This window comes from Bombina bombina, chromosome 2, assembly GCF_027579735.1.
Source record: "Bombina bombina isolate aBomBom1 chromosome 2, aBomBom1.pri, whole genome shotgun sequence".
Lineage (NCBI taxonomy): Eukaryota > Metazoa > Chordata > Amphibia > Anura > Bombinatoridae > Bombina > Bombina bombina.
This window is the reverse complement of record NC_069500.1, coordinates 865,063,193-865,091,186: the sequence shown is the minus strand read 5'-3', so window position 1 is coordinate 865,091,186 and position 27,994 is coordinate 865,063,193. Positions and strand designations below refer to the sequence as shown.

At 40.0% G+C, this 27,994-nt stretch overlaps 1 protein-coding gene across 1 annotated transcript in view; it reads right to left on the bottom strand.

Moving 5' to 3' along the window:
- The window catches only part of BMP2K (BMP2 inducible kinase), a 479,609-nt gene that overhangs the window by 257,488 nt on the left and 194,127 nt on the right, over positions 1 to 27,994 (bottom strand). The window contains exon 2 of the mRNA XM_053703190.1: positions 14,437 to 14,555. Coding sequence (XP_053559165.1) covers positions 14,437 to 14,555 — 119 coding nt within the window. The remainder of the gene's footprint in view (positions 1 to 14,436; positions 14,556 to 27,994) is intronic.

The window sequence follows — 27,994 nt, the reverse complement described above, 5'->3', positions numbered from 1 at the left end:
AATTAATAAAATATTAAAGGAAAAACCACACTCTAACTGCAATATATGAGAAAAATCTGCACTCTCTGGATTTAAATCCACAGAGTTATAATCAGTAAATCTGCATTTATAATTTGTTTCATTTTTTTTATTACAAAATAATTCCTTTCACATGTACCCAAATTTGCTAAATGTAGTACATGCTTTACATAAACATTTAAAATGGGAGTATCAGAAAGAACTAGGGCTGAAATTTATGCATGAAGATTTTTGTAAGAAACCAGTAAAAACAACAACAAAAAGTAGCACCCAATATAACACATAAAAACTGTAAAATGTGAACTTTGATCAGTCAAATGTGATATTTATAATTAGTAAACTTCATTTGCATTTTGACCATATGCAGTGCATTACAAGATCTCTTTGGATATCATTTGATTTTTAAAATTAGACCTATTAGAACATTAAAAAAAAAATAAAAAAAAAAAAATTAAGAAACCCCCTGTTCTAAATAAATCATACTTCTGCCTGGAACAAAAAGTTTTATACTCAAATTTAAAAGGGACATTAATCTCTTTATGTTATATATATATATATATATATATATATATATATATATATATATATATATATATATATATATATATTCTTTTTTTTTTACATTAACTCTGTTTAAACTGATAAAACTGGCAGGACATGCATTCTATGTCTACAACAGATTTGTGCAGTAAATGTTTACTGGTTAAAGGGACAATAAAGTTAAAATTAAAGGGACATGAAACCAAAAATAATTTCTTCCAAGATTCTGACAGAACATACAATTTTCAATTTACTTCCATTATCACATTGATTCATTCTCTTGGTATCTATTGTTGAAGGAGCAGCAATGACCTACTGGGAGTTACCTGAACACATCAAGTGAGCGTGTAATGCCAGCCCCCTTCTCTTGCATGACAGAAGGGATTGTCAATCACAGAGCGCTCGCTCTCTGATTTTCCCTCCCCACCTCAGAGGTGGCGTAGAGTGTAAGAAGCAGCATTCTAACGACCGTTGGTTTTTACATTCCGGGAAGCAGGCTCCTATATGCGAACCTGCCCCACAAGGGCTCCGGAGCAGCTTTCGCTGCTTAGTACATGGCACACCATGTTATGCATAGCTGTAATTACTGCTGCCATATTGCTCTTATGACCCTATTTAGGTTTATGTTTGGAAAGTTGTTTAAAATTGCATGCTGTATCTTAAAGGACCAGTCAACACAGTAGGTTTGCATAATTAACAAATGCACGATAACAAGACAATGCAATATCACTTAGTCTGAACTTCAACTGAGTAGTAGATTTTTTTTTTTCTGATAATTTTAAAAGTTATGTCTTTTTCCACTCCCCCTGTACCATGTGACAGCCATCAGCCAATCACAAATGCATACACGTACCATGTGACAGCCATCAGCCATTCACAAATGCATACACACTTATTCTTGCACATGCTCAGTAGGAGCTGGTGACTCAAAAAGTTTAAATATAAAAAGACTGTGCACATTTAGTTAATGGAAGTAAATTGGAAAGTTGTTTAAAATGGCATGCTCTATCTGAATAATGAAAGTTTAATTTTGATTGAGTGTCCCTTTAATAACAAAAAATTTATTTTGACTTCACTGTCCATTTAATTAAAAAAAATTCCCACAATACGATTAGTGGTCAATTACCTACTTCATGCACATAAAAACACAATAAAAAGTTTTATTTTTCAAAACAGATACTTCAGTTAAACAAATACGTAAAAAAAATAATAATCTATAATACATTGCAATATGTCCTCTTTTTAACACAACAAAGTTAAAAAAAAAAAAACTTTAATGTAATAAACATTTCCCAAGCTCCCAGTCTAGATCAGTGTTCGTTAGATAATCAGTTCCTGCCTGTCAAACACCAGCCTTACAAAGCACACTTAAAACAAACAGTTGTGAAAACTTTTTTATTTCAAGTAAGGCTGACAGATTTACACGTTTTAGTTTTTTTTAGAGTCTCTTTTTAGTAGATTAGGTTTTGAGATGAAAGTAGTACTCATTTAATTGTAAAAAACATAGAGTGGTAACAACAGATGCCACATTATATTGTGTTCATTTATTTAAAGACAGAAAGATTCTTGGAATCCCTGTGGTTTTCAGAGAGCTATGCCAAGTACTATAGCTCTTAAGAACAAAGCGACTCCTTAAAACACAGCTCTCAGCAATAAATATCATTAATAAATGCAACTTCCTGGGTTAGAAATACACCATTTATTTTCAGCTTTGAATTTTATTCATCTTCAAACAAGAAAGTAAACCAATTTCCTTTGAACACTATATTTTTGCGACTAATAAGCCCCCAACGGAAGAATTGTAAATATATACAGTATATATATATATATATATATATATATATATATATATATATATATACACACATGCATACATACATACACAGTGTGTATATATATATATATATATATATATATATATATATATATATCTAACACAGGTTCGTCTATATATGGTCCTTAATAGCCATATTCAAAATATAACGATATATGTCTGAATAAGTAAAAAAAAAAAAAGTCCCATTGATCTCTTTGTGGTCTTCCAGGACCCAACTGGGTATCTGCTGCTCAAATCTCTATAATTCGATCTATAGGTTTTTCTCATTCAAAACATTAAGTCATAACATCAATATTTTTTTTTTTTACATAGCCTACATCAGACATCTTCAAACTTGGCCCTCCAGAGGTTTTGGAACTACATTTCCCATGAGGCTCAGCCAGCTATTATGCTGGCTGAGCATCATGGGAAATGTAGCTTCAAAAACCTCTGGAGGGCCAAGTTTGAGGATGTCTGGCTTACATATTATGATTCCTTGTGGGTAATGATTCAACAATCATTTAGAAATCATGTATTAATATATTGGGGGGGGAAACTGACTACACTGTATGAATAATAAAAAGGTACAGGAAGTTTCCTGCGCTAAATATAAAAAAAGAATATCTTTATCCCTTTTACATAAAAAAGGAAAATGATAAACTTAATGCTGAATACTCCAATACATCTCTCATGACAAAATCAGTACTGATGAGGAGAACTCCAGGGTCCTAGCCAGGAAACCTTAAAATAAAATAATCTTGCACATCTTCATTCTTCACCTACCTCCAGAGGAGGCAAAGAAAAGACTGATTAGAGGTGGGAGGGTTTATATAGAGCTCTGAGGTTTGGGAATCTTTGCCTCCTCCAAGTGGTAGGAAAGGTAATTCCCAGGAGTAATGGATCGTGGACTCATCACCTATATGAAAGAAAGAATTGCCATTTCAACAAAACTGCTGGCTGTTTAACTTGTTTTTCTGTTTGCTTGAAAGCTCCAATATGGGCAAAATAAACACATAATTAAATGGATGTGAAAGTCAGAATTACATTTTCTTGATTCAGATACATCATGCAATTTTCAGAGACTTTTTACTTTGTATTTCTATTATCAAATTTACTTTGTTCTTTTGTTAAGCATATCTAGGTAGTCTAAAAAGCAGCAATGCACTACTGGGAGCTAGCTGGTAATTGGCGGCTTAAAAAAAATATACCAATTATAAAATATTAATAGTGGCACAATAACAGTGTTAAACATCATAAAACAAAGAAATAAACAATAAAATATTGTGATCGTAAAGGGATATGAAACAAAAAAAATTCTTGCATGATTCAGATAGAGAATACAATTTTAAACAACTTTCCAAAATACTTCTTTTGAAATATTCTCTTGGTATCCTTTGGTGAAGGAGCAGCAATGCGCTACTAAGAACAAGCTGAACACATCTGCTGAACCAATAGAGACATATACGTGCAGCCACCAATAAGCAGTCAGCTCACAGATGTGCATTACTGCTCCAGAACCTACCTAGGGATGTGTTTCAAAAAGGATACCAAGAGAACAAAGCAAATTAGATAATAGAAGCAATTTTCAAAGTAGTATAAATAGCATGCTCTATCTGAATCATGAAATATTTTTTGGGGTTTTATGTCCCTTTAATAACACTGTGCAAGTAAAATAATAAAAAACACCAAACAAATCCTTATACGGTAGAAATCAGTCCTCTTTATTTCCCGACTGTATCCAAATGTTTAGTTGGTAACACAGATTCCTCAAAACAAAACAAAGTAGAGAAAAATGTTCATAGCATAACGTTGTATCCAATTTCTTATACAGACAGAGGTGGGAGAACAATACTTACATTCACATGAGCTACAATAGCTCTAAAATAAAGGCAATAATATATCAACCCCCAGCAAACAGGAACTCTTCTTATGTGATCATTTACTAAAATATAAGATTAAAAGCAATTCTAAAAAAAAGAGCAGAGAAGGTGCCACATAGCATAATTATGTATAAGAAAACTGGAGTGGTAAGCTTGATACAATACACTCACATTTGGTGAAGCACTAAGATGTAGTTCAAGCTGGGCAGACCGGATCCTCAGAGTAGTCCGGTAAAACTCTTCTCTTGGCTCACAAAGCACAGATGTCTGTGGTTTCTCTCCCCTATGCAGCAGATGGTGTATAATTGCCCTGGGGGATTTACCTCTCTGGCTCAAACCGTCAGGTATTTGAAGTGATAATGCCAAAGGATTCAATAGGTAGCAAGTTGATTAAAATCAAGTGTTTTATTGAATAAAAATAAAGTACAGCAACGCGTTTCTCGGTATATAATACGGTTTCTTCTTTCAGATCAGCCTGAAGAAACAGTATTGTATACAGAGAAACGCGTTGCTGTACTTTATTTGTGTTCAATAAAACACTATATTTTAATCAAATTGCTACCTATTGAATCCTTTGGCATTATCGCTTCAAATACCTGATGGTTTGAGCCAGAGAGGTGGATCCCCCAGGGCAATTATACACCATCTACTGCATAGGGGAGAGAAACCACAGACATCTGTGCTTTGTGAGCCAAGAGAAGAGTTTTACCGGACAACTCTGAGGATCCGGTCTTCCCAGCTTGCACTACATCTTAGTGCTTCACCAAATGTGAGAGTGTATTGTAACAAGCTCACCACTCCAGTTTTCTTATACAGAATTATGCTATGTGGTGCTTTCTCTACTCTTTTTTTAGAAATACTTTGATGTGGATGGCCTTATACCTCGAGGAGAGCAGCCTATTTGTACCACAGACACACGTTATTGTTTGGATGCCATATGATTGGACTCTATATGTGATGAAGTACACACTTAATATCTTGTATTTACTGTGACAATATTGTTTGTGATAGTAAATTTATGTATACACTGTTACAATATTGTTTGTGATAGTAAAATTAATTATTTTACAGATATTGTTTAAGAACACTTTTCTTTGTGTTATATCTGTATATATAGCGATACATTTGATAGGGCCCCTATCGTTCACCTTAGGATGTGATTATATAAGATTAAAAGCAAAAAGGAGGCCAGTGACACTCAGGACACATGAACACGGCTGCACATACAGGATAATGTTTATGTCTGTCTCTTAGAAGTTACTCAAATACTTAATGAGAACAAGGAAATCATTTGTGCTTCTTTGTGATTGCCAGCTCTAGACCCTCCCAGTGATGTCACGTTCCATCTCAAGCATATTTTTCAAATAGCTCCTGGTTTGTCCGGATTGGTTAATTGCTTTAAGCCTTTCAACATTGTCCACTTCATTGTCCACTTCAATTACAACCATCAGTATGAGTTCAAGTGTGGAGACAACAGTAACCCATGTATACCGGGTCTTAGTAGGTCAGTGGAGACACCGATAACTTAAGACCCGGTATACAAGGGTTTGATTCCCAGAAGCGTATGTTTTATAAAAAAATTTTTTTATGGAATTGTAAGTTATTTTAATATTCAAAATTAATGAGAATATAACATTTAATTGATTATTTTCAAATTGGAAAAAGAATATTTGAAAGGATATTTAAGAATCGTTACTGTTGTCTCCACGATTTAATTCTATGGTCAGACATGTTTTGGTATATTATTATATGTAATGTTGTACTGTATCTTAATATAAGCATATTCTACTTTATTTTTTGTTTTTATGAAGAAATCTGCCGCTCTTAAAAATATAATACCTACCGTGGACTATGTTGAAAGGGTTAAATAAATTAACCAATCCAGACAAATAAGGAGCTATTTGAAGAGACGATTGAGATGGATTGACTATCTTTGAAAAAGCCTCCGGAGAGCGTTGAAACATGCGTTGAATATACCTAGGAGGTGGAGAATTGCATCACTGGGAGGGGCTAGAACCTGCAATCACAAAGAAGCACAAAGGATTTAGTCGTTCTCATCAAATATTTGAGTAACTTGTAAGACGGAAAACATAAATTATGACTTACCAAATAATTTCCTTTCCTTCGATACAGGGAGAGTCCACAGCTGCATTCATTACTTGTGGGAAATACAGAACCTGGCCACCAGGAGGAGGCAAATACACCCCAGCCAAAGGCGTAAATACCTCCCCCACTTCCCTCATCCCCCAGTCATTCTGCCGAGGGAACAAGGAAACAGTAGGAGAAATCTCAGGGTGAAAAAGGTGCCAGAAGAAAACAAAATAAATTTAGGGCCGCCCATCGGAGAACAAGGACGGTAGCTGTGGACTCTCCCTGTATCAAAGGAAAGGAAATAATCTGGTAAATCATAATTTATGTTTTCCTTCTTAATACAGGGAGAGTCCACAGCTGCATTCATTACCTGTGGGAAACAATACCCAAGCTACAGAGGACACTGAATGCTAATGGGAGGGTAAAAAAGAAAGGCGGCCCCTAATCTGAGGGCACCACAGCCTGCAAAACCTTTCCCCTGAAGGCTGCTTCTACAGAAGCAAAAACATCAAACTTGTAAAATTTGGAAAAGGTATGTAACGAGGACTAGGTAGCACGTCTTACAAATCTGATCCATAGAGGCCTCATTTTTGAAGGCCCAAGAGGAAATCACTGCTCTCGTAGAATGAGCAGTAATCCTCTGGGGAGGCTTAAGACCTTCTGACTGCTAAGCAAATGATACTCAACCAAAAAGATAAGGAAGTCGAAGAGGCTCTCCGACCCCTACGCTTCCCAGAATAGATAACAAACAGAGAAGAAGTTTGTCTAAATTCCTTTTTAGCCTGAAGATAGAGCTTTAAGGCACGAACCACATCCAGATTATGCAGTAAACGTTCCTTCGATGAAGAAGGATTAGGACATAAGGAAGGAACCACAATTTCTTGATTGATGTTGCGATTTGACACAACCTTAGGAAGAAATCCTAACTTAGTTTGCAGAACAGCCTTATCAGCATGGAACACCAAATAAGGAGGGTCGCATTGCAAGGCAGCAATCTCAAAGACTCTGAGCGTAGTAGCAATAGCTAGTAGAAAAAGAACCTTCCAAGACAAAAAACTAAATGTCAACCTCATGCATAGGCTCAAACGGAGCCCGTTGCAAAACTTTAAGAACCAGATTTAAACTCCAAGGAGGAGCATTAGATCTAAACACCGGCCTGATCCTAGTCAGAACCTTAACAAAAGACTGTACACCCGGAAGCTCAGCGAGCCTCTTGTGCAGTAAAACAGACAGGGCTAAAATCTGTTCCTTCAAGGAACTAGCTGAGAGGCCCTTCTCCAGTCCAACCTGGAGAAAAGAAGGAATCTTGGCAACCTTTACCTTGTGCCAGGACAAACCACACTCTTCACACCAGAATAAGTAGGTCCTCCACACCTTATGAAAGATGTGATGAGAAACCGGCTTATGAGCTTGAATGAGAGCATCAATAACACGCTTCAGAAAACCCTCTCTTGGCTAAGACTAAGCATTCAATCTCCACGCAGTCAACTTCCAAGGAGGAGATGATGACATCCCCACCTGATCCGCGAACCATATCCTTTGCGGCCACGATAAAGCAATCAGTATCCCTGACGTCTGCTCCTGAAAGATTCAAGCCACCACTCAAGGAAGGAGTGGAAATGGCAGTAAAAAGAGAAATTAGATTGAACCTCCAAGGCACTGATAATACAGCTAGGTATTGAAACGGACACCATGAGATCAATCTCCGGCATTGCCCACCTGTCAGAATGTGGATCGTTGACAGCGAACAGTTGTGGGTTTCCGCCCACCCCAGAATCCGAGATACTTCCCTCAATGCCAGGAACCTTATCGTTGCCCCCTGATGGTTGATGTAAGCCTCTGAGGATATAATGTCTGATTAGAATCCGAAAAATTGGCACGACCCAGTAGGGGCAAAACTTTCATAGCATTGAATATTGCCCGAAGGTCTAGAATGTTGAATGGGAGGGAGCTCTCCTCCTGCGTCCACAGGCCCTCCGCCTTCTTGGCACCCCAAACAGCTCCACATCCTGAAAGACTTGTGTCCGAAGTCACAGTCACCCAGGATGGTCTTTAAAAGGATGTACTTGGGATAGGTGATCTGGACAGAGCCACCTAAGAGAGCAATTCTCTCGACCGGTTGTCCAGAGAAATCTGTTGAGACAGATCCAAATGATCGGCGTTCCACTGCCTCAGCATGCACAGTCGCAACGGCCTGAGGTGGAACCTGGCAAAGAGAACGATGTCCATGCAGGACACCATGAGACCAATCACCTCCATACACTGAGTCACAGATGGCCTTAAGGAGGTCTGGAGGGCAAGACATGTTGAAGCTAATTTGCAACTTCTCTGGTCTGTTAGAAATATTCTCATGACTATGGAATCTAATATCGTGCCCAGGAATTCCACCCTGGTGCTTGGAATAAGAGAACTCCTTTCACTATTTATCTTCCCCAGAGGAGAGGTTCCGAATGGTCTGTCGCCAGACGAAACTATGGTGCTTGTACCAGAATGTCATCCAAGTAGGGAGCTACTGCTACACCCCGAGTTCTGGCGACTGCAAGAAGAGCCCCTAGAATCTTCGTAAAATTCTTGGAGCAGTAGCTGGACCAAACGGAAGTACAATGAACTGGAAGTGCTGTTCCAGGAACTTAAACCTGAGGAACTGGAAGTGTTCCATGTGGATTGAAAGGTGAAGAAATGCCACCTTCAGATCTATAGTGGTCATAAACTTCCCTTCCCAAATTAAGGGAAGGATGGACCTTATTGTCTCCATCTTGACGAGGGGAGATATAGAAATTTGTTTAAGCACTTTAGGTTCAGAACTGGACGAAAAGATCTCTCCTTCTTTGGGACCATGAAAATGTTTGAATAGTATCACTACCTCTCTCTGTGATAGGCACTGGGACAATGACTCCAAAGGAGGACAGATCCCTTACTCACTACAGAAAGGCTTCCCTCTTTCCTAGTCTTGAAGACAGGTTGAGAGGATGAATCTGCTCCAGAGTGGATGAGATTTGAAACCTATCTTCCAACCCTGAGCTATGACCTCCAGGACCCAAGGATCCTGCATATCCCTGAACCAAGCCTCTGAAAGAGCAACAGATTGCCCCCTATACGATCCAAAATAGGATCGTGGGCCGCCCCTTCATGCAGAATTAGTCTCGGCGGGCTTCTTGCTCTGCTTGGATCTATTCCAGGACTGAGCCGGCTTCCAAGAACTATTGGTTTGATCTGGTTTAGCGGAGGCCTCTGACGCTGGGCTTTAATCAGAACTAAAGGAACAAAAATATGACCTTTGTCCCTTAGAATTGTTCTCCTTATCTTATGGTATGAAGGAACCCTTGACCCCTGAAACCGTGGAGATAGTCAAACAAACTCTTTCCCTTAAAGGAGAGGGAAAGAGACTAGACTTCTAGACTAGAAGTTATATCTGTCAGAGCGCCTTGCGGGCCTGAACAGAAAACCTGAAGTCTTCGCCATAGGCTAATTAATCTGCAAAATAACAGCACAGATAAAATAATTAGTAACCCAAAAGGCCGTAATTCTTACCTGAAAAATGTCGAGGAGACCCTCCACCTTGATCATTTTCGCAAAGGAGACGCACCAAAAGGTAGCCACTCCAGCAACTGCAGCGACAAGCGCCGCCCGTAAAAGCAAATATCCCATCCCTTTTAAACAGAGTTTCCATCCTTATATCCAGCGGCTCTATGAATGATGAACTATCCTGACACGGGCTAGCATTACGTGTGGCAAGCGTAAAATTAGAGCCAACCAAGTAGGGATGGGAAAAAGAGAACCCGACCCCATAGAAAGCCCAGAACTGGGATCCTTAAAAGTCAGACGACGGGAAGAGGAATCTAATCCTGTTCCACTCGTCCTTAATCATGATCAAATTTAGGACCCAGAGGTTCGACTGACAGCTCAGCCTTTGGAACCTCTAAAGTTGTCAAAACCTCCTTTAGTAGAAAGCGTAAATGTTCTGTCCTAAATCAAAAAAATGGATCCTCCACAGGCGGAGGATTATAGACAGCAGACTCCAACCCTGAAAGTTCATACTCTGAAGTTTCAGAGAGAACCTCATCCTCGGATAACTGATCGGATATATCCGACAAATAACATGATGCCACCTGGGCAGGAGTGCAAGATTTAACCTTTCGCTTGCGCTTAGCAGTGCGAGGGAAAGCACTATTGGCCGCAGACACCGCCATATGAAACTGCGCAGTAATGTCTGGTTAAAAAAGGCCCCCTCCAGATAGAGGATTAGCAGTGCAATAGGAAGCTGCATGTGTATACAAAGATGCATGTAGGGTGTGCACCTCACTGGACGAGGACTCCTCAGAGGTGGGCGGCTCAGTGGTATTAAACATGTCAACCTTATTTGATATAATCCCCTTATCAAGGCATATGGAACATAATTGAGAGGGCGGATATTCCAGAGCTCCCTCACAATATAAACAGGCATTATTACTCTTTGAAACAGAGGGAAAACCCTCTAATGAATCAGAATCCTCCATACCTAAAGTACGATATGCGGAGGACTACAGAAAAAAATAACTTTATTTTAAATTAAAAAAGCGGCACCTTTATTCCCCCAATGGCTGGGGCACTCACTACCTCCTATGACCCAGACAGAACAGAGATAAAAATCCTCTCCAGTAGTAACTCGGTCAAGAGAAAGGAAATGGAAGCCTCGACCATTTCAGTCACATGGTGCGCAATGCAGGACCGTCCCTGCTATGAGAAAAAGCGTGCCATGCTTTTAAGCTGCACAACCTTCAAAGTAAAAGTGAAACCTGTATGTTCCATCTCAGGCTATGAGCCCATAAACATCTTACACAAAAAGCAGCATAAAATCAAATAAAGCATATACGATTAAACCCAACTGTTCATAATCCCCCTCAGGAGATATTAACACTTGATTCCATATAGATAAAAGGACCCACACTGTTACCCTGTCTTCTTGCGTTTGCAATATGTGTAAAAAATGAAACGATCTTACCGGAATCTATGCCGTGGAATTGTAGCAGCGCTTCTGACATGGACTTAAATGAAGAAAGCAGGCAGCAAAACTCGTCAACGCTGATTGCTAAAGGAGCTGTTAATATGAGTCTGGATGGTTTCGCAGAAGGACTCTCCCTGCATCTCCAGACTCTAACTTTCGTCAATGTTCTCAGTGAGAGGCTGACGAGACTACTTAAAACTCCAGTCCCATCTCGAAGGGCAGATACCCTTCCTAAAGGACTACTCTGAAATCTTCCGACACTTCTCTGCCAACCTCCTGTGACGAAAGGCAAAGAATAACTGGTGGATGAAGCTGTGGACTCTCCCTGTATTAAGAAGGAAATGAACATTATCATGTATGTGTCACTGGTCTCCTTTTTGCTTTTAATCTTATATTTTAGTAAATGTTCACATAAGAAGAGTAACTGTTTGCTGGGGGTTGATATATTATTGCCTTTACTTTAGAGCTATTGTAGCTCGTGTGAATGTAAGTATTGCTATCCCACCTCTGTCTGTATAAGAAATTGGATACAGCATTATGCTATGAAAGTTTTTCTCTACTTTGTTTTGATTTAAAGAAACTGTGTTACCAGCTAAACATTTGGATGCAGTCTGGAAATAAAGAGGACTGATTTCTACCATATAATGATTTGTTTGGTGATATTTATTATTTTACATGCACAGTGTTATTAAGGTCACAATATTTTATTGTTTACATATATGCCTCTGTCATTGGCTCAGGGGTCAGCTAGCTCCCAGTAGTGCATTGCTGCTCTAGAGATGACTTTATAAATGTGTTAAACCCATTTGCAAGTGTTAAATACATAGCTATATCCAAGCAAGAGTGCAATAGTAAAATGCTCTAAAACATTAGTCCATTTTTTGCTTTGCACTTTTATGTCCCTTTAAATAAACAAATAATAAAACAAACAAGTAAATCGTATTAGACTGTCCTAATCTCTTTGTAAGTCTCTCATTGTTGTCATCAAGTTTTTATTCAGAGTGATATTTATTGCTTTTGGATGATTTGGACATTTTGATGTCCAAATCATTCTAGACCAGGGGTCATAAATTATGGTCCTCCAGAGGTTTTTCAACTACATTTCCCATGATGCTCAGCCAGCTGAAATGCTGGCTCAGCATCATGGGAAATGTATTACCAAAACCTCTGGAGGTCCACAATTGATGACCCCTGTTCTAGACCCAACACATTCTAAAGAACAATGTTACTGGTGGGAAGAAAATAATCCTTTTTTAAAGGGACAGTCTACCATAGAATTGTTATTGTTTTAAAAAATAGATCATCCCTTTATTACCCATTCCCCAGTTTTGCATAACCAACACAGTTATATTAATATACTTTTTACCTCTGTGATTACCTTGTATCTAGGAACCTTCTTCCAGTCCCCTAATCACATGACTGTGACTGTTTATTATCTATTGTCTTAAATTTAGCATTGTTTTGTGCTAAATCTTAAATAACCCCCTGTGCCTGAACACAGTGTTATCTATATGGCCCACGTGTACTTTCTGTCTCTTTGTATTGAAAAGAGATTTAAAAAGCATGTGATAAGAGGCAGCCCTCAAAGGCTTAGAAATTAGCATATGAAACTTCCTATGTTTAGTTTAAACTAAGAATAAAAAGAGAAAAAAGCAAATTTGATGATAAAAGTAAATTGGAAAGTTGATTAAAATTAAAAGTCCTATCTGAATAATGAAAGTTTAATTTATACTAGACTGTCCCTTTAAATAACCCTTTCACACATTTACTTCTTGCCAGGTATGTCTATGTAGAGAATATTACACATACAGAAAAGAGACTGGTTTGCAGTTGTATAACCATTGACATATTGGAGAATTTGGGGTATTACAATTATGATTGGGAGAACTAACCGTTCCCGATGCCCTCCAATAACTGTCACTTGTTGAAAGAAGATGATTAACAGGACTAGAAATGTTTCACTATAGTTTACCAGTCGGGTAAAAGTTACTAGTTCAATCATGTTAAATATTGGGTGGGGTGGGGGGGGGGGAGGGTTTATTTTTTATTTTTGTTTAAATTGTTCACTGCAAATGTTTCCTAGTTTAGATATCAAGTATAATCATCTGTAGTTCCTATTAGTTACAGTTGGTAGATTTTTTTTTTTTACTTGGCAGAAGACTATATATTTGAGACCCTTTTTATTTAATATCTTGAAAGTTCTTCTTAACAGTTAAAGTCACGTTAAACAGGTTCCATTTCAGTTATTGTCTGTGTTTCCACAGCCAGGTGGTATATAAAGAGCCTGCTTTCTTTCACCTCCTCTTGATAACACAGCAGTACTTTGAGAAAAATTTAAGAAGACTGCATGCGGTCACATTCTGTGTAGAAAACCTGTCCGTCTGCAATTGGCACTTGTGGATAATGATACAGCATTGCACAGCTAAATTGACCTTTGCAAAACAGCTCTCTTGTGCAAGGCTGTCCCTGCTATCACATACCCAATTGCGTGAGAGCATGACATGTCAATTTTGTCCCCTTTTCCTGAAAATTGTGAGCTTTCCAATTTCACTAAGGTTCTGTGAAGTTGTGCAGTTCAGTGTTTGGACACTTTGCCTGATTTATTTCTCTTTTTAATTGTCTTCAGCAAAAGAGAAAGATCAGCAGAAACTTTATACAAAAAAATTACTTTATAGAGACTAAAACATTACCCTTATTTCTTCAATATTTAAACAACATAATAAAAAAATCTTTATATCTAGCTTGCATTAACTGTCTGATGTCCCTTTAGCAGACAATGTAGTTGAGAGATATTCCTGCAATATTAAAATATTATACTTTATTTATGTATATATGTATCAGAAATAAATGACTGTCTTGCGAAAGAGCTGTATACAAAATAAATGTTTTATAAGCATTCAAACTATAAATTTTAGAAAAGTTGCATTGTTGGGAAGTCCAAGGACATACCCCTATAAAAGCTAGTTGTGTGCTTATCTTCTTTGAGGTCGCCAATTAGAGAGAGCTATAAATTAAGTTTTTCACAAATCAGGCAAAAGCATATAGGAGGATGAGGGTTCTAAAATTGCACAAAATACACTACAGAAAAATATTGTTGTTTGACTTACCATTATTGTAATTTCTCTCTTACAAATGTTTAAGTCAGGCACATTGTTAACATACATTCTCTTTAACGCGCAACGTACACCTCCATGTGTTCGCACCAGAAAAACAGTTGAGAAACCCCCTGAAATAAAAAAGGAAAGTGGAATTTAAAAGCAGATCGATGCATTGTTCTAAGTGTTTAATGCAAACATTTTGCTGTTGTAAAGATAACTATCCTGCTTATATAATTTGTTTGCATTTCAAATCTTTCTCCAATGTCCCCCAAGGCATAACATGCTGTCATTTGAGATGTTATAACAGAAAGTGCAGCGTGTTTGCAGAAAGAATGGGATATGTGCAGGAACTGCAAATTCACTACTCCACATCAGGCTGTTCACTTCAAACAGCACTGTGCTCTGGCTGCACTGTGTAAGTTTTCTTTAAAGGGATATGAAACCCAGAATATTTTTTTTCACTATTCAGATGTTCAATTTTAATCAACTTTCTAATTTATTTCTATTATCAATTTTACTAGATTGTCTTCATATCTTTTTTTGAAAAGCAGGAACGTATGCTTAGGAGCCATCCCATTTTGCAAGAATGTTATCTATTTGTAAGAGCACTAGATTACAGCAGTATATCTTGCCCTGTAGTACTCCAGATGCCTACCTAGGTATCTCTTCCCCACACAATATCATGGGAATGAAGCAAATTTGATAATAGAAATAAAAATGGTATGCTGTGTCTAAATCAGAAAAGAAAATGTTTGGGTTTCAAACTCCTTTAACACAGAGCAGCCAGAGAAAAGCAGTGTTTGAAGAGAACAGTCAAATACATAACAATGCTGCAAAGCGGCAGTTCATTGATTAATGACTGGCTATCAGGAATTTGTTTCAACCCCAACCCTTTCCCAGCCTGCAAAACTGTGATCCCTGAATGTAAGACGTTCTTGTAAGCAATGAACTTTTCTTTTATAAGTTGTAGAGAGTCCACAAATTCATTACTTCTAGAATTTAACACCTGGCCACTAGTAGGAGGCAAAGATTCCCAAGAACTACAAGAGTATTACATCCCTCCCACCTCACTGATTAGCCAGTCTAAACTTTGACTCACAGGAGGCAGGTGAAGAATAGAGGTGCTCTTAAGATTCTTCGTTGAGAGAGGTCCTCAGACCAATTTGAGGTCCATTTTCCCCTCAATGAGCTGCTAAAGAAAATCAGAGGGGAAATAAGAGTATAGGATAGTGACACAATTATTCTCGATGTAGGAGTTAGTCACAAAAGCCTGCCACAGGTGTCGCAGTGACTGGTCCCATAGCCTCCTTGTATTGGGAAGTCGAGATACTCCTTACAGCGATCCTCTGCTGTGACGTACATAATAGCCAGGGGACACATTTTTGAAGACAGTTTTACATCACTTCACTTAATCTTTGCATGGCTTATGTATATTACTTTAGGGACACAGTGTTCTGGGAAACCTTTTTGTGTTTGACAGATATTTTTTTTTTTTTTGCTCTGCTTAATGCATTATGCTTCTACTTTCAACGTTTTATTTGATTTCAGGCGTGCTTCCCCTTTTTTTTTGCTAAACAATAGTCTGTCTCTGTCTTCATGCTGCATATTCTTATCCACTGTGCGCTACAGTGTCAATAGCGCAATACAGCTTTATGCTGCACATTTTTATCTGATGCACATTACCAAGTCGTACTCCCATTCGAGGTAGCGCATTTCCTGCTGCAGTATTTACTTGTATATAGGGGTTTACTTTTACCGTACATTGGTTAATAACATTTCCTGCACAAATTACCTGCCCTTTGTCGAGAACACGCTGTTGATGTGGAGCAGATCAGCTCCGTACAGATCAACTCTAGAATTGCTCTTAGTGCATATGTTAGCTTGAGGGGGTGAGATTGCCAAATTCTTCCAAGAGTTACACTATATTTTGTATACATTTTCATTTGGCCGATTACTTTTTGTTAGCAGGAAAATGTGTTGCTTTCTTTTTTGTTTTATTACTGTCACATTTTAACTGTGAGGTTCCTCAGTTTGTTACTGTGTCTCCTTCACTTTATTCACAGATTTTATGTAAAGATCCCTGAAGTATTTTTATTCTGCATACTGTTCAGAATTATTTGTGGTGTATTAATTTGTTCCTATTTACATTTATCTGACTTATTAATTTAGACTATGGAGCATACTGAACTATCCCCAATACTGTACTTGTTGATCCTATAGCACTGGTTTTCAAACCTTTCCTCAGGCCTCCCCAACGGTCCAGGTTTTCTGGATAACCTTGGATGAGAGCAGGTAAAATAATCATGTTTACTAATCAGCTAATTATTTCACCTGTGCTCTAGTTCAGATATCCACAAAATGTGGCCTGTTAGGGAGACCTGAAGAAAGTTTTTAAAACCAATGCTTTAAAGGGAAGATCCAAAGTCTTTGTTCAGTTTACAAGTATATTATGCAAACTAGCTTCTACTGTTCCCCCAGCACATCTCTGGAATACCTGTATGTATCACCTCATGCATTTCATTTTACATTTAATGCTACTCTTGCATCAAAAGGAATCTGTACTCTCTCTGTTCTTTGCAAGGGAGTTCATCAGATTTTGGTCCAGGTTTTAAAGATTTTTTGCACTCCACTGTCCCTGAAATGTTTGCGGCTATGCCTCCTCCAAGTAAGTGCAAAGATATAACTCTGACATTCTGAATCACCAAAGTCCAAATCAGCAAAAGAGCTTCTAAAGGATTCAGACTCAGACTCCTCAGATTTGTCTTCTAAAGGGGCGAATATAATTCCGATGAGCAACAGTGAGTCACTGAGCAAGACATTTTTTTCCATGTTCAAATTGGAACACCTTGCACATTATTGAAAGTAGTATTATGTACGTTAGGAGTACAAGATCATAATTCGGCTGAGGAAAAATCAGTTAAACAATTAAATCTAATTTTCAAGCCTTCTGCTAAGGCTCCTGAAGTTTTTCCTGATCCTGATGCAATTTTTGAAATCATTACCAAGGAATGAGCAAGGCCTGGTATTTATTATAACCCAGCTTCAAAATTTAAGAAGAGGTTTCCATTACCAGAGCTGTTTCTACATTGGTGAAGAATACTACAAATTCCACTCTCAAAAATCCTATGGACAAGAAATTACAGTATTACTATAGAAAGGCTTTTCAGCAAGCTGGTTTCTTATTCAGGCCAGTTAGTATCGCCTGTGTTGCAGCAGCCTCTACTCTATGGTGTGACAGTCATCTATGGATGAGGATTTTCAACACCGCCTGGATCTTATTTGGTTGGTCACTGCATTCATCTGTGATGCAATTGTTGACATTATCAGAATTAAGACCAAGAATATGGAGTTAGCTGTTTTGACGAGAAGGGCCTTGTGTCTGAAATCTTGATCTGCTGACATGGTTTCCAAGACTTTTGTCTCTTCCTTTTCAAACATCCTAGTCTGGATCCAATCAAAGTACAAAATGAGGTGCACTCGCATTCAGTAATCACTTGTAGAAATTTTATTGCAGAGTAAAAACGTTCTTCCCAAGAAGGGATACAAAACGTAGAATTCAAGTGGTGATGCAAGTAGTGTGAACTCCACTCTAGGGACTGACTGCTGACATGTTTCGGCTCAGAAAGCCGTAATCGTAGCTACGATTACGGCTTTCTGAGCCGAAACGTCAGCAGTCAGTTGTTTTTTTCTCTTCTCTTTCAGTTCATGGCATTTGTGTAATTTATTATTTCACATAATTAAAATGTTGAGTAATTTTATAATTAAATGCCTGCTAAACCAGGCTATGGGCAAATGTGGCGAGGAGGTAAGATAGCTTCCACAATGGTTTAAGACAACTTTATTACTGCTAGTAACCTACAAGGCTTGAAAAAATCTGTTTAAAATGTAGGAGCCAGACATACTTTTAGGAGCCAGGTAGTGGTATTTTTATTTAGATATATGTAGAATAACACCATATTTTAGGAGCCAGGGTAAAATTCTAGGAGACAGTGGCTCCCAGGATTCTGGGTTTGTCGAGGCCTGACATATAATACATTTTTTTTTTGCTTTGTATTTGTTTTACACCCCTTTGCTTCTAGTAACGCTTAGAATATAGCATGCACAATAATTTCACTGCTTTCAGGGTCATATTTGTAATGCATAGAGGAATAGACTAGACAATTGAAAGCAGTGTTTCTCAACCGCGGTCCTCATTTACCCCCAACAACCCAGATATTTATTATAGCTGAACTAGAGCACAGGTTAAATAATCATCTGAAGGGTGGGAGCAGGTTAGTTACCCTGGTTACTGATCAGCTGATTATTTCATTTGTGCTCTAGTTATAGGGGATTGGGGGTAGTTGAGGACCGCGGTGGAGAAAACAGAATTTATGTTTACCTGATAAATTACTTTCTCCAACGGTGTGTCCGGTCCACGGCGTCATCCTTACTTGTGGGATATTCTCTTCCCCAACAGGAAATGGCAAAGAGCCCAGCAAAGCTGGTCACATGATCCCTCTTAGGCTCCGCCTTCCCCAGTCATTCGACCGACGTAAAGGAGGAATATTTGCATAGGAGAAATCATATGATACCGTGGTGACTGTAGTTAAGGAAAATAAATTATCAGACCTGATTAAAAAACCAGGGCGGGCCGTGGACCGGACACACCGTTGGAGAAAGTAATTTATCAGGTAAACATAAATTCTGTTTTCTCCAACATAGGTGTGTCCGGTCCACGGCGTCATCCTTACTTGTGGGAACCAATACCAAAGCTTTAGGACACGGATGAAGGGAGGGAGCAAATCAGGTCACCTAGATGGAAGGCACCACGGCTTGCAAAACCTTTCTCCCAAAAATAGCCTCAGAAGAAGCAAAAGTATCAAATTTGTAAAATTTAGTAAAAGTGTGCAGTGAAGACCAAGTCGCTGCCTTACATATCTGATCAACAGAAGCCTCGTTCTTGAAGGCCCATGTGGAAGCCACAGCCCTAGTGGAATGAGCTGTGATTCTTTCAGGAGGCTGCCGTCCGGCAGTCTCGTAAGCCAATCTGATGATGCTTTTAATCCAAAAAGAGAGAGAGGTAGAAGTTGCTTTTTGACCTCTCCTTTTACCAGAATAAACAACAAACAAGGAAGATGTTTGTCTAAAATCCTTTGTAGCATCTAAATAGAATTTTAGAGCACGAACTACATCCAAATTGTGCAACAAACGTTCCTTCTTTGAAACTGGATTCGGACACAAAGAAGGCACGACTATCTCCTGGTTAATGTTTTTGTTAGAAACAACTTTCGGAAGAAAACCAGGTTTAGTACGCAAAACCACCTTATCTGCATGGAACACCAGATAAGGAGGAGAACACTGCAGAGCGGATAATTCTGAAACTCTTCTAGCAGAAGAAATTGCAACCAAAAACAAAACTTTCCAAGATAATAACTTAATATCAACGGAATGTAAGGGTTCAAACGGAACCCCCTGAAGAACTGAAAGAACTAAATTGAGACTCCAAGGAGGAGTCAAAGGTTTGTAAACAGGCTTGATTCTAACCAGAGCCTGAACAAAGGCTTGAACATCTGGCACAGCTGCCAGCTTTTTGTGAAGTAACACAGACAAGGCAGAAATCTGTCCCTTCAAAGAACTTGCAGATAATCCTTTCTCCAAACCTTCTTGAAGAAAGGATAGAATCTTAGGAATTTTTACCTTGTCCCAAGGGAATCCTTTAGATTCACACCAACAGATATATTTTTTCCATATTTTGTGGTAGATTTTTCTAGTTACAGGCTTTCTGGCCTGAACAAGAGTATCAATGACAGAATCTGAGAACCCTCGCTTTGATAAGATCAAGCGTTCAATCTCCAAGCAGTCAGTTGGAGTGAGACCAGATTCGGATGTTCGAACGGACCTTGAACAAGAAGGTCTCGTCTCAAAGGTAGCTTCCATGGTGGAGCCGATGACATATTCACCAGGTCTGCATACCAAGTCCTGCGTGGCCACGCAGGAGCTATCAAAATCACCGAGGCCCTCTCCTGTTTGATCCTGGCTACCAGCCTGGGAATGAGAGGAAACGGTGGAAACACATAAGCTAGGTTGAAGGTCCAAGGCGCTACTAGTGCATCTACTAGAGTCGCCTTGGGATCCCTGGATCTGGACCCGTAGCAAGGAACCTTGAAGTTCTGACGAGAGGCCATCAGATCCATGTCTGGAATGCCCCACAATTGAGTAATTTGGGCAAAGATTTCCGGATGGAGTTCCCACTCCCCCGGATGAAATGTCTGACGACTCAGAAAATCCGCTTCCCAATTTTCCACTCCTGGGATGTGGATTGCAGACAAGTGGCAGGAGTGAGTCTCCGCCCATTGAATGATTTTGGTCACTTCTTCCATCGCCAGTGAACTCCTTGTTCCCCCCTGATGGTTGATGTACGCAACAGTCGCCATGTTGTCTGATTGAAACCGTATGAACTTGGCCTTTGCTAGCTGAGGCCAAGCCTTGAGAGCATGGAATATCGCTCTCAGTTCCAGAATATTTATCGGGAGAAGAGATTCTTCCCGAGACCAAAGACCCTGAGCTTTCAGGGGTCCCCAGACCGCGCCCCAGCCCACCAGACTGGCGTCGGTCGTGACAATGACCCACTCTGGTCTGCGGAAGCTCATCCCCTGGGACAAGTTGTCCAGGGACAGCCACCAACGGAGTGAATCTCTGGTCCTCTTATCTACTTGTATCGTCGGAGACAAGTCTGTATAGTCCCCATTCCACTGACTAAGCATGCACAGTTGTAATGGTCTTAGATGAATTCGCGCAAAAGGAACTATGTCCATTGCCGCTACCATCAAACCTATTACTTCCATGCACTGCGCTATGGAAGGAAGAGGAACAGAATGAAGTATTTGACAAGAGTTTAGAAGTTTTGATTTTCTGGCCTCTGTCAGAAAAATCCTCATTTCTAAGGAGTCTATTATTGTTCCCAAGAAGGGAACCCTTGTTGACGGAGATAGAGAACTTTTTTCTACGTTCACTTTCCACCCGTGAGATCTGAGAAAGGCCAGGACAATGTCCGTGTGAGCCTTTGCTTGTGGAAGGGACGACGCTTGAATCAGTATGTCGTCCAAGTAAGGTACTACTGCAATGCCCCTTGGTCTTAGCACCGCAAGAAGGGACCCTAGTACCTTTGTGAAAATTCTTGGAGCAGTGGCTAATCCGAACGGGAGTGCCACAAACTGGTAATGCTTGTCCAGAAATGCGAACCTTAGGAACCGATGATGTTCCTTGTGGATAGGAATATATAGATACGCATCCTTTAAATCCACCGTGGTCATGAATTGACCTTCCTGGATGGAAGGAAGAATTGTTCGAATGGTTTCCATTTTGAACGATGGAACCTTGAGAAACTTGTTTAGGATCTTGAGATCTAAGATTGGTCTGAATGTTCCCTCTTTTTTGGGAACTACGAACAGATTGGAGTAGAACCCCATCCCTTGTTCTCCTAATGGAACAGGATGAATCACTCCCATTTTTAACAGGTCTTCTACACAATGTAAGAATGCCTGTTTTTTTATGTGGTCTGAAGACAATTGAGACCTGTGGAACCTCCCCCTTGGGGGAAGCCCCTTGAATTCCAGAAGATAACCTTGGGAGACTATTTCTAGCGCCCAAGGATCCAGAACATCTCTTGCCCAAGCCTGAGCGAAGAGAGAGAGTCTGCCCCCCACCAGATCCGGTCCCGGATCGGGGGCCAACATCTCATGCTGTCTTGGTAGCAGTGGCAGGTTTCTTGGCCTGCTTACCTTTGTTCCAGCCTTGCATTGGCCTCCAGGCTGGCTTGGCTTGAGAAGTATTACCCTCTTGCTTAGAGGACGTAGCACTTGGGGCTGGTCCGTTTCTGCGAAAGGGACGAAAATTAGGTTTATTTTTGGCCTTGAAAGACCTATCCTGAGGAAGGGCGTGGCCCTTGCCCCCAGTGATATCAGAAATAATCTCTTTCAAGTCAGGGCCAAACAGCGTTTTCCCCTTGAAAGGAATGTTAAGCAATTTGTTCTTGGAAGACGCATCCGCTGACCAAGATTTTAGCCAAAGCGCTCTGCGCGCCACAATAGCAAACCCAGAATTTTTCGCCGCTAATCTAGCCAATTGCAAAGTGGCGTCTAGGGTGAAAGAGTTAGCCAATTTGAGAGCATGAATTCTGTCCATAATCTCCTCATAAGAAGAATCTTTATTGAGCGCCTTTTCTAGTTCATCGAACCAGAAACACGCTGCTGTAGTGACAGGAACAATGCATGAAATTGGTTGTAGAAGGTAACCTTGCTGAACAAACATCTTTTTAAGCAAACCCTCTAATTTTTTATCCATAGGATCTTTGAAAGCACAACTATCTTCTATGGGTATAGTGGTGCGTTTGTTTAGAGTAGAAACCGCCCCCTCGACCTTGGGGACTGTCTGCCATAAGTCCTTTCTGGGGTCGACCATAGGAAACAATTTCTTAAATATAGGGGGAGGGACGAAAGGTATGCCGGGCCTTTCCCATTCTTTATTTACAATGTCCGCCACCCGCTTGGGTATAGGAAAAGCTTCGGGGGGCCCCGGGACCTCTAGGAACTTGTCCATTTTACATAATTTCTCTGGAATGACCAAATTCTCACAATCATCCAGAGTAGATAACACCTCCTTAAGCAGAGCGCGGAGATGTTCCAATTTAAATTTAAATGTAATCACATCAGGTTCAGCTTGTTGAGAAATTTTCCCTGAATCTGAAATTTCTCCCTCAGACAAAACCTCCCTGGCCCCCTCAGACTGGTGTAGGGGCACTTCAGAACCAATATCATCAGCGTCCTCATGCTCTTCAGTATTTTCTAAAACAGAGCAGTCGCGCTTTCGCTGATAAGTGGGCATTTTGGCTAAAATGTTTTTGATAGAATTATCCATTACAGCCGTTAATTGTTGCATAGTAAGGAGTATTGGTGCGCTAGATGTACTAGGGGCCTCCTGTGTGGGCAAGACTGGTGTAGACGAAGGAGGGGATGATGCAGTACCATGCTTACTCCCCTCACTTGAGGAATCATCTTGGGCATCATTTTCTCTAAATTTTGTGTCACATAAATCACATCTATTTAAATGAGAAGGAACCTTGGCTTCCCCACATACAGAACACAGTCTATCTGGTAGTTCAGACATGTTAAACAGGCATAAACTTGATAACAAAGTACAAAAAACGTTTTAAAATAAAACCGTTACTGTCACTTTAAATTTTAAACTGAACACACTTTATTACTGCAAATGTGAAAAAGTATGAAGGAATTGTTCAAAATTCACCAAAATTTCACCACAGTGTCTTAAAGCCTTAAAAGTATTGCACACTAAATTTGCAAGCTTTAACCCTTAAAATAACGGAACCGGAGCCGTTTTTATATTTAACCCCTTTACAGTCCCTGGTATCTGCTTTGCTGAGACCCAACCAAGCCCAAAGGGGAATACGATACCAAATGACGCCTTCAGAAAGTCTTTTCTATGTATCAGAGCTCCTCACACATGCATCTGCATGTCATGCTTCCCAAAAACAAGTGCGCAATAGAGGCGCGAAAATGAGGCTCTGCCTATGATTAGGGAAAGCCCCTAGAGAATAAGGTGTCCAATACAGTGCCTGCCGGTTATTTTACATAATTCCCAAGAATAAAATAATTCCTCAAAGCTATGAAGTATAAAATATGCTTATATATCAATCGTTTTAGCCCAGAAAATGTCTACAGTCTTAAAAGCCCTTGTGAAGCCCTTTTTTTCTTTATGTAATAAAAATGGCTTACCGGATCCCATAGGGAAAATGACAGCTTCCAGCATTACATCGTCTTGTTAGAAATGTGTCATACCTCAAGCAGCAAAAGTCTGCTCACTGTTTCCCCCAACTGAAGTTAATTCCTCTCAACAGTCCTGTGTGGAAACAGCCATCGATTTTAGTAACGGTTGCTAAAATCATTTTCCTCTTACAAACAGAAATCTTCATCTCTTTTCTGTTTCAGAGTAAATAGTACATACCAGCACTATTTTAAAATAACAAACTCTTGATTGAATAATAAAAACTACAGTTAAACACCAAAAAACTCTAAGCCATCTCCGTGGAGATGTTGCCTGTACAACGGCAAAGAGAATGACTGGGGAAGGCGGAGCCTAGGAGGGATCATGTGACCAGCTTTGCTGGGCTCTTTGCCATTTCCTGTTGGGGAAGAGAATATCCCACAAGTAAGGATGACGCCGTGGACCGGACACACCTATGTTGGAGAAACACTGGTTTAAAAGGACATTAAACAATAAACACATTTTATAAGCATAGTATTGAGGTTATTCCTGGCCTCCCTCTAATCATGGGTGCCGCCATGTTGAGATCTATTGTTCACTATATTCCAGTGCTGATGTGTTTGCACATGTCCAGCAACTCTCCTTCAGATACCCGCAGTGTAACATAGGTTCCAAAATGGCAGCACCCATGATTTGAGGGAGGTAGATTAAAGGGACAGTAAAGTCATAATTAGGCATTTAGGATTTAGACAGAGCATACAATTTTAAACAACTTTCCAATTTACTTCTATTATTTAATTTGCTTCCTTCTCTTTTTATCCTTTGCTGAAAGGTTCATCTAGGTAAGCTCAGGAATATCAAAGAACCTAGGATCTAGCTGCTGATTGGTGGCTGCATATTTATATACTGATTGTCATTGGCTCACCCATGTGCTCAGTTAGAAACCAGTAGTGCATTGCTGCTCCTTCAACAAATGATACCAAGAGAATAAAACTAATTTGATAATAGAAGTAAACTAGAAAGTTGTTTAAAATTGTATGTTCTACCTAAATCATGAAATAAAAAAATTTGGGTTTCATGTCCCTTTAAATGTATTAATATTTGGATTCCATTGTTTTTGTATAGAGTTGACTGGACAGCCTGCTAAAATACAGGATTGTCCAGTTAAATACTGGTCACCTGGAAACCCTACAAGCAGTGCGTGCAAGACTCCAGAAAAAGCTTGTAATAAAAAAGGGTTTTACTATCCCTTTAATTGCAACAAATATTTGCCAGCAATTTAACAGCACTACATCATCAATTCTGACTTTAAGGTAACTCAACAGGTTTTGCGCTTTTTTTTTTCCAGTAACATATTTTATTGTTAGCGGCTTGTTTGTGAATCATGTTTAAAAAAAAAACCTATGAACAAAGGTTGCGGATATGTTCTGTGCACAATGACCTGGTGCTCTGTGATAACATTTCCGGGATGACTATAAAAACATTTAAATCCAACGTACAATAAAACAACTCATAACAAAAGATATAGGGCACTAAGAACTCAATAGATTACACAACAGTTCATTATCCACTCAAAGAATTTCCTCATAGACCAGGCTTTTTCCACATCCTTCAGATAAATCCACTCCACTTACACATGAATCCTGAATATGTCAGAGGAAAAACCTTATGCTGATTATGCTAAATGAAAAAAAGCAACTGGAAGCCATGAGTCACATATTAAAAGATTAGATTATTTGAATATTTATTCACTCTGGATTTATTTTTCTAACATAAATTGATTGGTAGCTCCCAGTAATGCATTGCTGCTCCTTCAACTAAGTATAACAATTGAATGAAGCAAATTATAAAATACTAGTCCTAAAGCCCATGTACACAGGCCAATTTTTTTTAAATACCACGGTTCCAACCCATGCTCCCTCTCTCTCCCCCATCTCTTTTGCTCTCTCTCTCCCCCTCTCTTTTGAGCTCTCTCCCCCCTCTTTTGCTCTCTCTCCCTCCTCTTTTGCTCTCTCTCTCCCTCCTCTTTTGCTCTCTCTCTCCCTCCTCTTTTGCTCTCTCTCTCCCTCCTCTTTTGCTCTCTCTCTCCCTCCTCTTTTGCTCTCTCTCTCCCTCCTCTTTTGCTCTCTCTCTCCCTCCTCTTTTGCTCTCTCTCTCTCCCTCTCTTTTGCTCTCTCTCCCCTCTCTTTTGCTCTCTCTGCCCTCTCTTTTGCTCTCTCTCTCTCTCATTCCCCCCTCTCTTTTGGTCTCTCCCCCCTATCTTTTGAGCTCTCTCCCCCCCTCTTTTATGCTCTCTATCGTCCCCCTCTTTTGCTCTCTCTCTCCCCCTCTTTTGCTCTCTCTCTCTCCCTCCTCTTTTGTTCTCTCTCTCCCTCCTCTTTTGCTCTCTCTCTCCCCCTCTTTTGCTCTCTCTCCCTCCTCTTTTGCTCTCTCTCTCCCTCCTCTTTTGCTCTCTCTCTCCCTCCTCTTTTGCTCTCTCTCTCCCTCCTCTTTTGCTCTCTCTCTCCCTCCTCTTTTGCTCTCTCTCTCCCTCCTCTTTTGCTCTCTCTCTCCCTCCTCTTTTGCTCTCTCTCTCCCTCCTCTTTTGCTCTCTCTCCCTCCTCTTTTGCTCTCTCTCCCTCCTCTTCTGCTCTCTCTCTCCCTCCTCTTCTGCTCTCTCTCTCCCTCCTCTTCTGCTCTCTCTCTCAATCCTCTTTTGCTCTCTCTCTCCCTCCTCTTTTGCTCCCTCTCTCCCTCCTCTTTTGCTCTCTCCCTCCTCTTTTGCTCTCTCTCTCCCTCTCTTTTGCTCTCTCTCTCCCTCTCTTTTGCTCTCTCTCTCCCTCTCTTTTGCTCTCTCTCTCCCTCCTCTTTTGCTCTCTCTCTCCCTCCTCTTTTGCTCTCTCTCTCCCTCCTCTTTTGCTCTCTCTCTCCCTCCTCTTTTGCTCTCTCTCTCCCTCTCTTTTGCTCTCTCTCTCCCTCCTCTTTTGCTCTCTCTCTCCCTCCTCTTTTGCTCCCTCTCTCCCTCCTCTTTTGCTCTCTCCCTCCTCTTTTGCTCTCTCTCTCCCTCCTCTTTTGCTCTCTCTCTCCCTCCTCTTTTGCTCTCTCTCTCCCTCCTCTTTTGCTCTCTCTCTCTCCCTCCTCTTTTGCTCTCTCTCTCCCTCCTCTTCTTCTCTCTCTCCCTCCTCTTTTGCTCTCTCTCTCCCTCCTCTTTTGCTCTCTCTCTCCTTCCTCTTTTGCTCTCTCTCTCCCTCCTCTTTTGCTCTCTCTATCCTCCTCTTTTGCTCTCTCTCTCCCTCCTCTTTTGCTCTCTCTCCCCTCTCTTTCCCCCTCTCTTTTGCTCGCTTTCTCTCTTTCCCCCCTCTCTTTTGGTCTCTCCCCCCTCTCTTTTGGTCTCTCTCTCTCTCCCCCCTCCTCTTTCTTCTCTGTTTTGCTCTCCCCTCTGTTTTTCTCTCTCACTTGACCATGTCCCTTGAAATTATTTTTTTTTTAAAAAAGCATTATATTATTGCACTATTGCTTGCCTATACCTATGTGTAAAGCAGTCCCATTCCAGAGCTTACTAAAGGGATACCAAACCCAACGTTTTTCTTTCATAATTCAGGTAGAGCATGCAATTTTAAACAAATTACTAATTTACTCCTATTATCAATTTTTCTTTGTTCTCTTGCTATCTTTATTTAAAAAACAGGAATGTAAAGTTTAGGAGCTGGACCATTTTAGGTTTAGCACCCTGGATAGCGCTTGCTTATTGGTGGCTACATTTTGCCACCAATAAGCAACCGTAACCCAGGTTCTGAACCAAAAATGGTCCGGCTCCTAAGCTTTACAT